At 39.9% G+C, this 18,152-nt stretch overlaps 1 protein-coding gene and 1 long non-coding RNA gene across 15 annotated transcripts in view; one reads left to right on the top strand and one right to left on the bottom strand.

The window, feature by feature from the left end:
* Positions 1–18,152, bottom strand: part of MED12L (mediator complex subunit 12L) — a 346,021-nt gene that overhangs the window by 5,875 nt on the left and 321,994 nt on the right. For 12 of the 14 annotated variants that reach the window (XM_009446694.5, XM_016942161.4, XM_016942163.4 and 9 more), the window contains 3 exons: positions 16,099–16,328; positions 14,311–14,467; positions 11,173–11,292 (listed from right to left, as the gene is read on the bottom strand). In XM_009446694.5, the coding sequence (XP_009444969.4) occupies positions 11,173–11,292; positions 14,311–14,467; positions 16,099–16,328 (507 nt within the window). The remainder of the gene's footprint in view (positions 1–11,172; positions 11,293–14,310; positions 14,468–16,098; positions 16,329–18,152) is intronic. The other 2 variants (XM_054681169.2, XM_063806308.1) reach the window with 1 other exon arrangement.
* LOC107970813 (uncharacterized) lies at positions 12,127–18,049 on the top strand. Its single transcript, XR_008547146.1, has 2 exons — positions 12,127–12,494; positions 17,817–18,049. It is a non-coding gene; the product is annotated as an uncharacterized LOC107970813 (long non-coding RNA).

The raw sequence follows: 18,152 nt of genomic DNA, 5'->3' as shown, positions 1-18,152 counted from the left end.
TGGGGTACATGGTGTATAAATAGTCAACATTTATTCACTCAACAAACACATAGCTGCCTTCTTTATGTTCATTTAAAGCCTGCTTCAAATAGAGTATTTCACAGAATAAAACACTGTAGTGGTTGCCTCAGATACTATATTTTGCAGAGCCTAAGCAGTAACTAGGTATACTAAGCAGTAACTAGGAAGCTTGTGTACACATGTATGCGTGTGTATGTTGGGGAGTTCAGGGTGGTGTGAGGGTGGCTTAAGAGGTAGTACATAGTCAGAGGGCCTCAAATTGTGATCCAGGGATTCCTGGGAGAGGTCCCCAAGACTCTGTCAGGTTATCTGCAAGGTCAAAACCATTTTCAAAATAAATACTAAGACATTATCTGCTTTTTTCACTTATTTTCTCATGCACGTACATTACAGCTTTCCAGAGCCTACATAACATGTGCTATTACAACAAATCAAATGTTCTCTATTAAACCAGACATTGAAGAAATTTTAAAAAATGTAAACCAGGCCAGGCACAGTGAGTCACACCTGTAATCCCAGCACTCTGAGAGGCCAAGGCGAGCAGACAGCTTGAGCCTGGGAGTTCGAGACCAGCCTGGGCAACATGGCAAATCGCCATCTCTACAAAAAATTACTAAAATTAGCCAGGCATGGTGGTGCATGCCTGTAGTTCAGCTATTTAGGAGGCTGATGTGGGAGGATCACTTGAGCCCATGAGGTCAAGGCTACAGTGAGCCATGATCGTACCACTGCATTCCAGCCAGGGTAACAAAGTAAGACCCTGTCTCAAAAAAAAAAAAAAAAAGTAAAACCATGTCATTCTCATATAACTTTATTTTGAAACATATGCCTATTTTTCATAAAAGCATGTTACTTCCAGTAACATAAGTTTATCTTTAGGTACTAAACATAACAATATTTAGTATTAACAAATATTTGATTTCTAACATGGTAAATATTGATACACAAAAGCTCTTTGGGTCTGCAATAATCTTTGAACATGAAAAGATTCTGAGGCCAAGAAATCTGACCAACTTCCTTAAACTGACCAGAAGTACATGGTCTATATCTACAATCTTCTTACAGTGTTTTACCACATCTGCTTCCTCTCAAGGCCTCTGGATACTAATTTTAACTTGCTTTCACCTGTACATGCACAGGCAATAGGCCCCAGATGCAATTTCTCTGGGCTCTGGAGCACCTACCACTAGGGGATGAGGGCTGCCTCCAACACCCTACAGAAGCCTCACTACTGAGCATTTCAATTCAAACTGAACCCCTCCTGTGAAGAACTGAACCCTGTATGTGGCTGAGGCAGCACAAAATCACTGGGGGAAATTTAAAGGATTATCCTCCTGGGACTCCTCTCTAGACTTCCTGAATTAGAATTTCTGTAGCTAATGTGCTAGAAATCTGAATTTTTAAAATGGCTCCCCCAAGTGGTTCAGGTGCTTGGTGAGATTTTGGAATCATCACTGTGGTGGGAGTTGAATTTTTAATTTACCAAAACAGGTCAATAAATAGGTTCAGTAAGGTTTACTAGAGGTCCCCCAAATCATAATCTATGTATGTTTTGCCTTCTCTATTCAAATGTGATAAATGAAGTGGGAAAGATTTTTTGGCCCATATCCATACAGAAGATGATCTCTCCCCTCTGTGCCTTTGTAGATGTTCATCCCTTCTCCTGGAATACACTTCCTCCCCACTTCGTTCCACTCTACCCTTCCCATAAATCTACTCATCCTTCAAAGATCAGCTGAAGTTATCATCGATTCCCTCACGCATTTAAAGAGTGAATCACTGCTTTTGTACCCTTAGTACTGTGTAAATGCCTCTATTAGCAAACATATGGTTTAACATGATAATTGCTTCTCTCTCTAGGATTCTGGATTTTTACTTCTCAGAGGCAGAAGCCATGCCATGCTCCTGCTGTAACCACAAGACCGAATACCCAGCTTACTACTGTCAGGTATAACTAATCAACATGGTATAACCACTCTCCAGGAAATACCATTGTTTGCTGAATTAAACACACACACACACACACACACAAATGTATTTACTGTAGTTCCCAGCTACTTGGAAGGCTGAGGTGGAAAGATCACTTGAGCCTAAGAGTCTGAGACTGCAGTGAGCCATGATCACATTGCTGCACCCCAGCCTGGCTGACAAGATTGAGACTCTGCCTCTAAAATAAATTAAAATTAAAATTCTGATAATGTATTTTGACTGATCTCTAAATTCCTATTTTATTCAATAACATTTACTACTTCTGCTCAATCACAGCATAGGCAAAAAATGTGCTGCTAATTAGTAATTTCTATTTAAATAAACATCATTTAAATATTTTTTGTCTCAAAACTTGAGCTTGCCCCGTCAGCGAAAGCATATGCTGACAAAACTGATTCAGTGATGGACCTACCGATGCTCAGATGGTCTGGACACCTTGCCTCCTGAATTGTGTTTTCCCTTTCTTATGGATAACGTGTGATTTTAACAAAGGTTTTTTTCATTGCTTTGACATCCAACAAATGAGTCATTCAACAAATATTTATCAAAATCCAGGCAATCTTCTGGGTTCCAAGGGCACCAGAGTAAAATACATCCCTTCCCTCATGACAGTTAAGAGGTTTTTGCTGTGACCACTTCATTTGTTACCAGAAGAACAAAGCAGCAAAGCAACATTTATTTTAAAACTGCACTACCAACTGAGAGTCCACAGATTCCTCCGACGAATGAAGCATGGTCGTCCGTCCCTACAAGCGGCAGCGGAAGGAACAACAACGTATAGGGTTGTGCATGCACTCAGCCACATCTCCACTCTCACAGGGCGGCACACTCTCAGTCCACATCCTCAGACAGAGCTAGCAGCTGATGTGTTTCAGAATTTTTTGTGTGTTTATTTTCAAGGTAACTACTAACTTGCATAGAGTTTTTTTGTTTTGTTTTGTTTTTTTGAGACAGAGTTTCGCTCAGTCGTCCAGGCTACAGTGCAGCGGCGCGATCTCGGCTCACTGCAAGCTCCGCCTCCCGGGGGTTCACGCCATTCTCCCGCCTCAGCCTCCCGAGTAGCTGGGACTACAGGCACCCACCACCGCGCCTGGCTAATTTTTTTGTATTTTTAGTAGAGACGGGGTTTCACCGTGTTAGACAGGATGGTCTCAATCTCCTGACCTCGTGATCCACCCGCCTCAGCCTCCCAAAGTGCTGGGATTACAGGCGTGAGCCATTGCGTCCGGCAGAGTCATCTAATCTGTACGCAGTTTAGTAAGAAAAAAGTACTATATCAAATATATTGGCTATCCAGTTACCAGAAATCTCCTGATATTTCTTCCCCAACCTCTTTCTATAAATATTACTTCTTCTTTTCCTTCCAAAAGAAAAAATTTTTTTCCAAATTCACGCAAAGGAAGGCAACGTAGCTCAATGTTCTCTGGACCTAATTTCTTCCACTTCAAAAGGAGAATCATATTATCTGTGCATGCTACTTCCCAATTCCAGAGGCAGACTGAAAAAATATCTCAATTTCTCTGAATGGAACAAATGAATTTCTTGAGGAAGAGTAAAGGACAATTTCACAAGTGATCACTGACTAAAATTTAATGTAATTAAGTAACTATTGCTACCATTATGCATATTTTTAAAAGGCAAATATTCAATATAATATGAAACGGACACAAGGATCAGTCGATGTAAAAAGCCAACTATTTAAAGCTTTCTGTTAGCATATTTTTTTAAGTCACCAAACTAAGACAACCTGAGTTTAAGATGAAAGGAAATGACGCAGCGGGATGGTGTTAACATTATTTTCTTAACACTGGAAGTAGTTTTAAAGAAAAGATCATGGTCTGTCAACATATTTAGTTAAGAATTAACTTAATCATAACAACAAGCATTAAAATTATTTAATGATTTAATAAGCATTAAAAATATTTTTCTAGTCAAGAGCTATAATTTAGGCCAAAATCAGACATGCCAAATATATTTTCCCACCAAGGGCACCCATGTCTTTATTTCCAGATGTTTTTCCTTCACAGAATACAAGCAACTTAAGTAAGTAAATGGCAACACAGGCATTGATATTAAGTCCAGACCAGATTTAATTTGTAAACATAGACTTTTCTTAGTCTTTCTTGCTCTTTTCACAGAAAAACTCTGTTTTCTGGTGACACGTTTTAAGGAAGCACTCATTTCTGCCCTGAGTCACTTTTTCCAAGAAGTTGTTAACTTTTTATAAGTTTTTAAAGTGATTTTTTACAGCCAAAACCAAGGGATGATCATTGTCCCACACATCCCAGCTGATGCCGTCAACGAGCAAAGAGATGAACAAAATAGTCAAAAAGCAATGAATCCATTCTGCACATGTACCCCAGAACTTAAAGTATAAAAAAAAAAAAAATAGCTGGGCATGGTGGCAGGCACCTGTAATCCCAGCTACTCGGGATGCTGAGGCAGGAGAATCGCTTGAACCAGGGAGGCGGAGGTTGCAGTGAGCTGAGATCATACCATTGGACTCCAGCCTGGGTGACAGAGCAAGACTCCGTTTCAAAAAATATATATATATATATTTTTATGATCTCCTAGAATGCATTAAAATAGAATGGACTTGTGCAAAAGCTAAAAAAAAAAAAACTAGTTCTGTTCCTCTTACAACAGCAACAAAAGAACAAAAAAATATATTTTCATTAATTCTAAATAAAACTTGAATTCTAACTCTAAAAAAAATTAACATTCAATTTTTTCTTTTCAAAAAAAAAAAAAAAAAAAAGCAATGAATCAAATCCTACTGCCTTCAACATCTGCCACATTCAGCCTCCTCCATCAAGGCTTCCCAAACTTCTCTCACCTTCTGACCTGTTATTATTTCGGTTGAATTATGTTCCCTAAAAAAGACATGCTGGAGTCATAACACCCAGTACCTCAGAATGTGACCTTATTTAGAAACAGGGTCTTTGCAGTGGTAATCAAGTTGAAATTAGATAATTAGGATGGGACCTAAATCAATATGACTGGTGTCCTTATAAAAAGTGAAAATGTATAAGGACTGGTATCCTTATAAAAAATTAGACACGTATATGCACAGGGAGAATGCCTGCGAAGGTGGAGGCAAAGCTCAGGGTGCTGCTTCCACGGGCCGAGCGATGCCAAAGAGTCCCAGCAAGCCACCAGAAGCTGGAGGAGAGGCATGGAACAGATTCTCTCTCACAGCCCTCAGAGGGAACCAACAACCCTGCTGACACCTTAATCTTGGATTTCTGGCCTCCAAAACAGACAGTACATTTCTGTTGTTGAAGACATCTAGTTTGCGTACTTTGTTAGGGAGTTCTAGCAAACTAATGCAATGCCTCCAGCTCTTCTATCAAAAATTCAGCAACCGTAAACTACTTTCCACAGGCAGTGCTGCCATTGAGCCACTTCCTATGATTCTAAGTCCTCTAGTGGCAGGAAGTGATGTTTCACTGGCACGCTCTATAACATCTGGCAGGGTGCTGGTCTCCACCACACACACATGATGGCAATCACTTCTGCACTACCCTAAGAAAAAAGCATTTATTGAATTCAACTGTGAATGTCACCAGATAGCAGCAGGACAAGTCAGGGGATGGGGGACAATGTGTTACCATTACCACTTCTGCTTTGATACAGCATGAATCAGAACCCCAAAACAGGAAGAGTTCACTTATCTTCAACAGCTACCTTACCACCCTCTTCTCTAGCAAAGAAAAAAACAAAGAATGGAGAGCTTTGGCTAGTACCAAGAACTGAATCTGCTGGAGATGTTTATAAAATATAAATAAATATATTTATAATACATATAATGCATCTTAGTGGAACTATTAAGAAAAAGAAAAATACCGAAAGATAAAAGGATATATAAAAATTTTCTTGCCAGGCATGGTGGCTCATGCCTACAATCCCAGCACTTTGGGAGGCCCAGGCAGGTGGATCACTTGAGGTCAGGAGTTCGAGACACCTGGCCAACATGGTGAAACCCCATCGCTACTAAAAATACAAAAATTAGCCTAGTGTGATGGTGCGTGCCTGTAATCTCAGCTTCTTGGGAGGCTGAGGCACAAGAACTGCTGGAACTCGGGAGGTGCAGGTTGCAGTGAGCCAAGATTGCGCCACTGCACTCCAGCCTGGGTGAGAGAGCAACACTCTGTCTCCAAACACAAAGAAACAAAACAAAAAAAACACAGTAAAGCACAGGAAGAAGCATGATTGGAAGACTAGTGACAAAGAAATCTGGGGAAGAGGTATGTGGATGGACCTCTCTGAGTGGTTGAAAACTGTGAAGATATTTGTATTCCATGTGAGTGCTCGCCAATGGGTGACCTCAGCAGAGGAAGATTTTAATAATCAAGTGGATAGGATCACCCATTCTGTGGACACCACTCAGCCTCTTTCCCCAGCCACCACTGTCATTCCTCAATGGGCCCATGAACAAAGTGGCCATGGTGGCAGGGATGGAGGTTACGCACAGGTTCAGCAACGTGGACTTCCACTCATAAAGGATGACCTGGCTACGGCCACCACTGACTGCCCAATTTGCCAACAGCAGAGACCAACACCGAGCCCACGATATGCCACCATTCCTCAGGGTGATCAGCCAGCTACATGGTGGCAGGTTGATTATATTGGACTTCTTCCACCACGGAAATGGCAGAGGTTTGTCCTCACTGGAAGACACTTACTCCGGATGTGGGTTTGCCTATCCTGAACACAACACCTCTGCCAAGACTACCATCCGTGGACTCACAGAATGCCTTATCCACCATCATGGTATCCCACACAGCACTGCCTCTGACCAAGGCACTGACTTTACAGCTAAAGAAGTGCAGCAGTGGGCTCATGCTCATGGAATTCACTGATCTTACCATGTTCCCCATCATCCTGAAGCAGCTGGATTGACAGAATGGTGAAATGGCCTTTTGAAGTTACAATTACAATGCCAATTAGGTGACAATACTTTGCAGGGCTGGGGCAAAGTTCTCCAGAAGGCCGTGTATGCTCTTAATCAGTATCCAATATATAGTACTGTTTCTCCCATAGCCAGGATTCACAAGTCCAGGAATCAAGGGGTAGAAGTGGAAGTGGCACCACTCACCATCACTCCTAGTGATCCACTAGCAAAATTTTTGCTTCCTGTTCCCGCAACATTACGTTCTGCTGGCCTAGAGGTCTTAGTTCCAGAGGGAGGAACACTGCCACTAGGAATACAATGATTCTATTAAACTGGAAGTTAAGATTGTCACCTGGACACTTTGGGCTCCTCCTACCTTTAAGCCAACAGGCTAAGAAGGGAGTTACAGTGTTGGCTGGGGTGATTGACCCGGACTATCAAGATGAAATCAGTCTACTATTCCACAACAGAGGTAAGGAAGAGTATTCATGGAATACACGAGATCCATTAGGGCGTCTCTTAGTGTTACTATGCCCTGTGATTAAGGTCAATGGGAAACTACAACAGCCCAAACCAGACAGGACTACAAATGATCCAGACCCCTCAGGAATGGTTTGGGTCACTCAACCAGGAAGAAAAACACGACCTGCTGAGGTGCTTGCTGAAGGTGAAGGGAATACAGAATGGGTAGCAGAAGAAGGTAGTCATCAATACCGGCTATGACCACGTGACAGTGGCAGAAAAGCGGACTGTAACTGTCACGAGTATTTCCTCCTTCTTTTGTTAAAAACATGTTTGTGCAGGTATACACTTGTACTAATAATTTTATTTCCTTTTCCTTTATCATGTGACATAGGATTTACTGACTTCATATCAGGATTTAAGCATTGTTAACTTTATGTAATAGTATTTGGGTTGGGGATTGGTGCGTTTCCGGTTGCAGGAAGGATAGTTGTATTATGTTAGCTGTAATTACGACCTTACTATTGTCTTTATTTGAAGATTATGTCTGATCTCAGGAGGTGTGTATGGGCTCAAGTAGACAAGGGGTGGACTTGTGATGGTTAATACTGAGTGTCAACTTGATTAGATTGAAAGATGCAAAGTACTGATCCTCGGTGTGTCTGTGAGGGTGTTGCCAAAGGAGATTAACATTTGAGTAGTGGGCTGGGGAAGGCAGACCCACCCTTAATCTGGTGGGCACCATCTAATCAGCTGCCAGCAAATATAAAGCAGGCAGAAAAACATGAAAATGCAAGACTGGCCTAGCCTCCCAGCCTACATCTTTCTCCCGTGTTGGATGCTTCCTGCCCTCAAACACCGGACTCCCAAGTTCTTCAGTTTTGGAACTTGGACTGGCTCTCCTTGCTCCTCAGCCTGCAGACAGACTATTGTGGGACCTTGTGGTCGTGTGAGTTAATACTTAATAAACTCCCCTTTATATATACATATCTATTCCATTAGTTCTGTCCCTCTAGAGAACCCTAACTAATACAAATACCAACTGCTAAATGCAGAAACATAAGAGTAAGAAAAATCACCATTTTGTACCCATTACAGAGTAAGAACTAGTGTTTGGTAGTACAATAGGGCAATAGTGGTTTACAATAATTTACTATATGTCTCAAAATCACTAAAAGAGTAGAAGTGGAATACAAAGAAACACAAAGCAACACGAAATAACACAAATCAGAAATGCTTGAAGCGATTTTGGGTACCCCAATTACCCTGATTTGATCATTACACATTGAAAGCTTGTATCGAAATCTCACTTATCTGTACATAAATATGTACAAATATTATGTATCCATAATTAAAAGAATTAAAAATTAAAAAAAGAAAATAATTTTTCCACATCCATAGTAAGAATGAATTTAGGCAAGAATAATTTAATAGATGCTAACAGTAGTGTGTGAAGATTTGATGAGTAATGACAGATTTATCAAACTATTCTCATAAATTATTAATTGCAAAGGGAAAATAATAAGTTCACAGTGGGGAGATCTATCAGACACAAGACACACAAAAGGATTAAAGTAATATCACCAACAATGTATATCCTAATGCCATATACTGAAAAGGACACAATGGCACCTCTAATATTGTTGCCAAAAATGTATAACCTGAATCTAATCATGATTAATCTAGGCAGATAAATCAAATTGAGTAGCATTCTACAAAATAAACATTCCATAGACCTTAAAAATGTCAACTTCATGAAGACAAAAAGGCAGCTTTGGAGTTGGTCTAGATGAAGGCGAGTAAAAAGACATGAAAGCTAAATGCAAAATGTGATGATCCTGAACCAGGGGAAAAAGAAAATCAATGCAATAAAGAGCATTAATTTGTCTATCTGCAAAAGAGTTATAGGTTATAAAGCATTGTAGTAATGTTCAATTTCCTAATTTTAATAATACCCAGTTTTTATAAAAGAATATCTATGTTTTGGAAAAAAAAAAGTGAAAGTACTTAGGGGTAAAGAGGCACATGTATGTTTAAATGGCAGTAGGTGGGGGGAGTGAAAGAGAGAATAATAAAGCAAATGTGACAAAATGTTAAGAATTAGTAAATCTGGGTAAAGGGCTTATGGAAATTCTTTGTACTATTCTTGCAAATTTTCTGTCATTTGAAATTATTTCAAAACAAAAGGTGTATCTCGTTCTTGTATGGGACACTAGACTCAGCCAACAGTGGTGCATCCAAAGGAATCTCTTCTACAACATTTGCTAAGTAACAGCCAGTTCCTGCTAATACACATCGGATAGGTAGGCAGGCAGTGCAGTTTTACATACTACCTCTACTTTAAGAAGGTTTTCTGAAGTAGATTGCAATAAATGTCACAAACATATATATTTTTTTAATCAGAGCTGGAAAAACTAGATCCATAATTAAAAAGAATTAACTTAAAAATGGGGAATAGGCCGGGCACAGTGGCTCACGCCTGTAATCCCAGCATTTTGGGAGGCCAAAGTGGGTGGATCACCTGAGGTCATGAGGTCAAGACCACAGTCTGGCCAACATGGTGAAATACAAAATTTAGCTGGGTGTGGTGGCAGGTGCCTGTAATCCCAGCTACTTGGGAGGCTGAGGCAGGAGAATTGCTTGAACCTGGGAGGAGGAGATTGCAGTGAGCTGAGATTGCACTGCACTCCAGCTTGAGTGACCGAGTGAGATTCCGTCTCAAAAAAAAAAAAAAAAAAAAAAGGGTGGGGGGGAGTTGGGGGAGCGGAACAAACTGGCTTACGCAGAGTTTGTTAAATGTACTATGGATGCCCTATTCCAGTTGACCATGTTCTGGTCAATCTGATTTGGATGCAGTTCTTTAACCACCTAACTCTACTCTGATCCCTCCTCATGTACTATCTCTATACCACGTTGTTCCCCCTTTTCTACAAGTTGTGAAACCAGCTAGTTTAAAAATCCTGTGCTGAAGGCAGTCTACACTAGTGTTTCTCAAAGTGTGAGACATGAGCGGTCAGCCAGCTCATCGTAGGTAGGGCTCATTCATGCAATTCACATCACTCAGTTAAATGGAGATTCCCTTCTAAATTATTTTTGTATTTACTTTCACAGATATTTCCAATATGTGGCAAGTGATATAATTATGGATGGTAATGATAAAATGCTTCTTTGAAAACTACATTTATTTAAGCAAATATAATAAGACGACAGTTTAAAAAAAGTAATTAATGAAACAGGAATATGGCTGTTGTAAATGACTGAGGTTTAGAAAACTTTGATGGCTATGCATATGACATTTCCAAATTTGATTTATGAAGCTAGAGAAGTGAACTATCCAACTGTGAGTTACATGAAAACTCTTGCAGCAAGTGCTAACTGAATGAAAAACAATTTCTTATTGAAGATAATAGATAATATTTTAGAAAGTGCGCCCATGGTTTTTGAGATTATAGTAAAAATCAAAGTATGGTAAGACAATCTTTTAAACATACATAGTAAATCATCGTTTTATCATTGTTTAGGAAAAAAAGACCACATCTCAATGTAAAAAATTTTGTCTGTGGAACAGTCCGAAAAATTTTGAAGAATAATGGTATAACCTACTGAATCCCAAATATTTACTTGTATCTTCCTATGAAAATAAATATACCAACTACAATGACAACAAAACTCTAGTAAAGTTCTAGGAAAAATTTTTAGGGTATACTTAGGCTTTGTCGATTCTTAACAATCTTATGAACATGAACAATGCAACCTGCTTTTAAAGAAGAAACCCACATGTCTGATTCCAAAACAACAGGCCTTACCAAGGGCTGCTGGGGCTGCATTGCTTGGAGACCAAGGGTCTGACTCTGGGGCTGCGAGGACTGCTGGGGCTGGGGAGGCTGCTGGGGCTGGGGCTGCTGGGGCTGCTGGGGCTGCTGCATCTGGAAAGAGGGTAAAAATGTTATACACTTAAAAGGAAGAAGAAAACAGCATTGCTGAATCTGTTTCCCCGATATACCTTGTATCTAATTTTTATGTTGTAGTAAAAACAATATATACCTGCCTGCTGCATCTCTACCTTGCTGAACCTCATTCGTCCTTTTGAGGGCAAGACCTAAACCTGCTCATCCATGAAGCCTTCTAGGACCACCCCAACCCTACGGATCTCTTCCAGTGGCAGTCAGTACTGCTGTCTATTCCACACTGCGCTGTCCGGGGCCATCCTTTCTGCTTACTGTTTTAATTCCTTTCATGTCCTTTGTCCTTCCACATGTTTTATCCCTTCTTACACTACAGGTTGGACAGGGACTGCTCAGTAGTAATCCTCTCATTCTTTATGATATCTGGCAGAATTCTTAAAGGTTTTTTTTTTGTTTTTTGTTTTTTTCCAAAAGGAAGAGGCAGACTAGTCGCCATGACACCTTCTGGCATAATTTACATCAGAAATTCAGAAATCATGTCAGTAACAGGGTTGGCTCAAACACACAGCTCTTGGAAAATGCTTCCAAGTCACAGAAAAAGCACAGACCAGACATCCACAAGGTGGGACAGAGAGGAGAGAAAAATATTAATAGTTGTTTTGTTTTGTTTCAATGACCTTTAAAATTTCCTCCACCCAAACACTTCATCCTGATAATGATGACAGTCTAGACATTTCTTCATCTTTTGTACTTTTCCAACTTGGTTTGCATACTATCCCCTCAATTACTGGTCTGCTTTACAGCCAACTAATAAATAGCTATTGCCATATGGCATGTCTCACTAAGTGACAATGCTCATGGATCTGGAATCCTAGCAGAGGTCTGGGTAGCATGATCCCAACAAGAACAATGCAAGTTGGACCCACATCACAATGACTGCAATATGATTCTCCAGTTAGCCTTCTAGAACCTCTTCTAAGAAAAATTAACCCAACTTCATCATTATTAACTTTTTCCTTTACAGAGGTGGCCAGTCACCAAAAAAGAAGTATAATCCTGTTGTAGAAGCAAATCACTTATCTCCAGGGAAGAATGTGTTGATGATGAAAAAATTACCAGAAGGACATATTATGCTAATTAGGATAAAAAGTACATATGGTCTCATAAGAAAAGGCTTTCCGTATTTGCAGCCTTGAAAAACACCAACATAAGATTTAAAACTGGTAAGTAAACAAATAATGTGGTAACTTTCCTCAGTGATTTGGAAATGAGAAATTCTAAACTAGAGCAAAATATAAATTATCAATCCTAAAAAATTCTGAAACATAGCCTCAGAACTTGGAAAAAATGATTTAAGAAAGTGAGTACTCATAGTAATGATAATAGTCATAACATTAATCGTAAAATTATCAAATGAGTGGTTTACTTGAATATTCTTATTTAATCCTTTCTACATATTTAAGAGATAGGTACTATAAGTATTTCCATGACAAAACAGGATTAGAGAGCTTTTACCATTGGAAACAACATCTATACAATGACTGAGATTGCTATCTGAAGGCCATACTCTCCTAATCGGTTACCGTCACATGTTATCAATTTTGTGATACAACTTTTTTTTTTTTAACATTTTTAACAGGTCACAAATTGGGATGGAACTAATGACATCTTACTACTAATGGCATCTTATAATTGGGAAGCCCAGTTCCAGAGGGTGTGTTGGCTTTTGCCTGTCACCTGGGCACTACCAACCAGAATTCTGTGGATCACACTGAATTCAGACTCAAACCCACCGGAGCTTGTGGTTCAAATGCTCAGGGGAGATATTTGTTTCTCCCCTCTATCCAGTGTCAAGGATAAGACATCCAAGCTCCTCTGTGTCCCTTTCTGCATGGCAGGTTTACTTCTCACTGACCTCATACCGAGTTGAGAGTACGTACAGCCCTTGGGCACTCCAGCTCTACTAGACTCCTCATTTTTGGTGTTCTGTTCTTGGTAGTATATAAAGTAAGTGTGTATCTCAAGTTGGACTGCTGATAAGATTAGAGCCCACTGTACAGTCTCCTTAGGAAATCTCTAGTCCAATAACATAGGACAAGCTTGTTAATATTGAAGACAAATGACACAGGTAAACATAATGGCCTATTTTTTTAAATAAGCAAGTCAGAAACAAGAACATATCAAGGAAGCTGCGTGTGGTGGCTCACACCTGTAATCCCAGCACTTTGGGAGGCTGAGGTGGGCGGATCACTTGAGGTCAGGAGTTTGAGACCAGCCTGGCCAACATGGCAAAAACCCGTCTCTACTAAAAATACAAAAAAATTAGCCAGGGGTGGTGGTGGGCGCCTGTAATCCCTGCTACTCAGGAGGCTGAGGCAGGAGAATCACTTGAACCCAGGAGGTGGAGGTTGTCCAGCCTGGGCGACAGAGGGAGACTCCGTCTTAAGGGGGAAAAAAAAAATGTATCAAGGGGAAGAACCCTTTATCTAACTGACTTAAAATGTACATCAAATAAGTGAATGACAGTTCTCTGGATTCTAACAGAGACAAGATGAAATATCCTTTGAAACAGTCTATGTTCCTCCCATTTCACAGCCTTATCAGACCAGAGGTGTTATAGAAATGTTTTTAGATTGCAGAATGCTCTAGGAATCTGATGAAAGCTCTGGATGGCTCAGTTTTTTGTTTTCACATTTATGACACTTTTAAAAAATTTGCATGGCTCCTACTTAAACAGAGACTGGGTAAGCTGAGGCCAACTCTATTAAAGGCATCCGTCTGCCCTCCCAAACCTTTGTGAAATGGGAAGAATGTTCTGCAAAACGTACTCTTCTGCCCATAACCTGGTAGATACACAGAGAAAATAAAATTCTTGCCAAGTTGTAACTAAATTGTACCAATGTAGCTCCTAGCATCAAATCCACAGGGATCCTTGGAATTTGGCAATTGACAACTATAGTGTTTTTCATTTTTTATGACTGTTGCATATTTGCACTGTCTGAAGGGTGATGGCATTGCCCTCATCTCCCTGCCCCGTACCTGGAGGAGTCTCTGCTGCTGTCGAACTTGCGGCTGTCTGGGTCTCATGGGATCCTGAGGCAGGGGCACGGAGGGAAGGTTTGGATGTGCAGAAGTCAGCACAGCATCAATTCCCCCGCCCACCAGAGGGCTCTGCTGTAGAGCCTGATGGTTCAGTCTGGCAAAGAATAATGCAACTTGGTTCAGGCCCAAGCATAATGTCAAACTTTTAATCAGTGCTACCAGCACATGACATACACCAACCAAGAAACAATCAGCGCTCAATAATCCTTTGCACAATTCAAATAGACTAAAGCCCAGTGGTTAAAATAATAGATGTGACTACTTGAAAAAGTACAGCAAGCACATGACTTAAGGTAAAATTGCAGTCATGCAATAAATCACTTTATAAACATTTAATAGTTTTTAACAACGAGGAATATTAATTGAGCATTTACTTTGAAGCAGGCACTGTACTAAAGGTCTGAAATGTGTTACTTCATTTACTCCCCACCAGAGAGCCCTTTAAGGTCAGCAGTTTCGTTATCCCTACTTTAAAAATGAAAAAACAGAGCTAGAGGTAACTTATTAAGAAAGCAAATGGCACAGGTGGGATTTGAACCCAGAACTTTTGGGCTTTGAAATTCAAGTTTGTGGGCCATGCTATGCTGCTATTTATTATAAAAATTGTACATACAATGCACATTTTCCAAATTATTATCCAAAATATCTATTTTCTCAAATGTGTTACCATCAACCTTGCCAACTTTCCAAAGAGCGATTACTTGGAGTCGTCATGCAGCCATTGATGGTAACAGATGGGAGCTGTGCTGCTATCCACTAGATTGACACGTTTTACATGATACTGCTAAGACAGTACTATCCAACAGAACTTTCTATGATGGCTGCAATGTTTTCTCTCTGCGCTGTCCAATAAGATAACTACTAGCCACAAGAACGAACTGCATAATTTTGGGGTCTCAGTGAATAACGAAAACACAAGGCTCCCTGATCAAAACTTAGTAAGAATTTCCACAGAGAAACTGCAGAGCATTAAACTAAGCATGAAGCCTTTTTAAACACAGGCCCTTCTAAACACAGCGCACGTCACACACCATTGAAGCTAGTCCTGCTGGCCACATTTGGCTACCACTGAACACTTGAAATGTGACTAGTGTGACTGAGGAACTGTATTATTAATTTAATTTTAAATAGTCTAAATTTAAACAGCCACAGGTGGCTGGCAGCTACTACAACAGACAGTACGGTTATACACTCTAAGGGATCTAATTAAACAAGAACAGAAAAAAGTCTATCATAATCCTGTTTTGCCAAATATCTTTGAGGTGGAAAAGGTAGAAACTAAGTTATAACAAAACTCTCATGTGCACCATGCACAATTAGTATTGCAATCACACATTTTATTGCTCCAATCAACAAATTGTAGTAAGGCATTCCTAACAATAATCAAGAGTTTTCTCTGTTAGATATGTTCAGAGAATTTTTAAAAAAGAAAAGGAAAAAAAAGAACACTGAAGCAAACACACTATCATGTAAAGACTGTTACACTCATGTCTTGGAAGACATGAGTCAAAACTGTAAGGATCTTTAATGAAATAAACAAGATGCAGCATTCTTTATGTTGAACCTCTATCTGGATACTACTAAAAACGAGATGACGGAATGCAAATTATCTGCAAATATGCAAGCTCATAAAAACAATGATAAAGTACCATGCCCTATAAGAAGCATAAGAAACCCGAGAATGTGACTGTTCATTATTGCCATCATCATTTCCACGTGTATCACCTCTGAGAGCCAGTCAGGGGCTGCAGGTACGGCGAGGCCTGCTGCTGAACATAGCCACTCGGCTGCTGCTGAATCTGTCTGAGTCTTTCCATTAGCACGGGGTTGGAATGTGCGGCCGGATAGGCTCTGGAGTTATAGCTGGGAGACACGACCACACTGCCAGCCTGCTGCTGCGATGTCTGCTGCAAAGGCATCTGTGTCCCATACATTGTATAGCCCTGTGGCATGGTCTGCAGGTAGGCACAAGGGAAGAAGTCAATGTTTCAACTTATCACCTAGCTTTCCCATCACTACGATATATGGGGCAAAAACAAACCCATGAGGACTCCCCTGAAATTCACTGTTTTCAAAGGTTCTCATAACTCAAAATTTGAGGAGGACTACCCTGGATGCAGGGAATCTGGTCAGAAAAGCCACAGAATGATCTGGCTGTGTAATGACTCACCAGAAATGTCAACTTAAAAAAAATGAATCCTCATTTAGTTAAACTGGCTTTTAAGATTAGTTGCTTATTTTTAGAGAAGGGCATGTTTCTATATAGAAACAATCAGGCAAGCATCTAAATCTTCAGTGCACAGATGACACCAAAGTTCAACAGATGAAGTATTATTAATATCATTTCCAAAATCAGAAAAGCTACCCATGCTCAAATGTAAATTAAAATAATGAAATACACTTTTCCAGTATGTGACTACACCTCTTCACGTCTGATAAATGTGTGTGTAGTAACTAACCAGTTCCAAAACAATAACAAAAAACTATTAATACCTTAGCCAGGAATGGTGCAATTGGTAACTGTTCATTATCCTCTAGTACGGGCTGGACCTAGTTTGGCACTCTACTAATAATGTGAACACTTAATTTACCTAATGAATATTAATATACAAGTACCTAGTTCTTTGTATATTGTCACCTTATGGAAAAGAGAAACCTGAAGTTCTGTTGGATCACTAGGTACAATTTATAGAACACAATGCTAATTAAGGTAGAACAACATTGCTCTTCAAATCCTCAAAGCACATTTTCAGGTAGTTTAATGCCTCTGACTTGGAAGACAGAGAAATGGATAATGAACTTCTAGCAGGCAGCATGAATGGATCCAGGCTGAAGGACGCAGTGCCTGTGTAGGCCACTGTGGGCTTTTCTTTCAGCTGTGGACATAGATTGAATTGTCAATCCAACTAGCAATCTTGCCAACACCCCTGCATTCCTGATTCCCAGAGGGATGGGGTGAGAGTATACGAATACAGAAATAGCAAAATTATTAGTAAAAGTAGCTCAAGATTTGCATTATATTGTGTATCAGGCACTATGTTAGTTCCATAGGTTAGTTCCACTGGTTGTTCCGTAGGTTGTCCTCATACACTTCATCTCTATTTTACAGAGAAGGAAACCGAAGCTCAGAGTAAGTAACTCACACAATGTCACACAGCTAGTAAGTTGCTAGGAACTGTGCCAAAGTCTGATTTCAAGCCCCGTTATTTTCTTATTCTACCACGATTCCTCATTGATGCTATCTTTGAATATGACAATTTCTATTTATTTATTTATTTTGAGACAGGGTCTTGCTCTGTTGCCCAAGGCAACAGATCACAGCTCACTGCAACCTCAACCTCCCAAGCTCAAGCGATCCTTCACTTTAGCCTCCCGTGCAGCTGGGACTATAGGTGCATGCCACCACGCCTGGCTAATTTTTTAATTTTTATTTTCTTTTGTAGAGACTGAGTCTCACTATGTTACCCAGGCTGGTCTCAAATTCTGGGGCTGAAGCAATACTCTCACCTTGGCCTCTCAAAGTGCAGATTACAGGCATGAGCCACTGAGTCCAGCCCAAATATGACGACTTCAAAACTGAATTACATCATTATACATTATAACATAAAAGAAGTAACTCTGGGATTGTTAAGTATTTCAATATCTATAATCATCACTAATAAAAGGTTTGAATTTACACTTTTAAAGGGTTTTCTAGAATGTTTTATGCTCCTTAATCAATCCTAAGACTTCAACAATCCTGATCATGCTTTTTTGAAATATCAATTATAATCTATAAG

The sequence above is a fragment of the Pan troglodytes genome, chromosome 2 (assembly GCF_028858775.2).
Source record: "Pan troglodytes isolate AG18354 chromosome 2, NHGRI_mPanTro3-v2.0_pri, whole genome shotgun sequence".
Lineage (NCBI taxonomy): Eukaryota > Metazoa > Chordata > Mammalia > Primates > Hominidae > Pan > Pan troglodytes.
The sequence above is the reverse complement of the archived record's forward strand: the minus strand, read 5'-3'. Positions and strand labels throughout refer to the sequence as shown.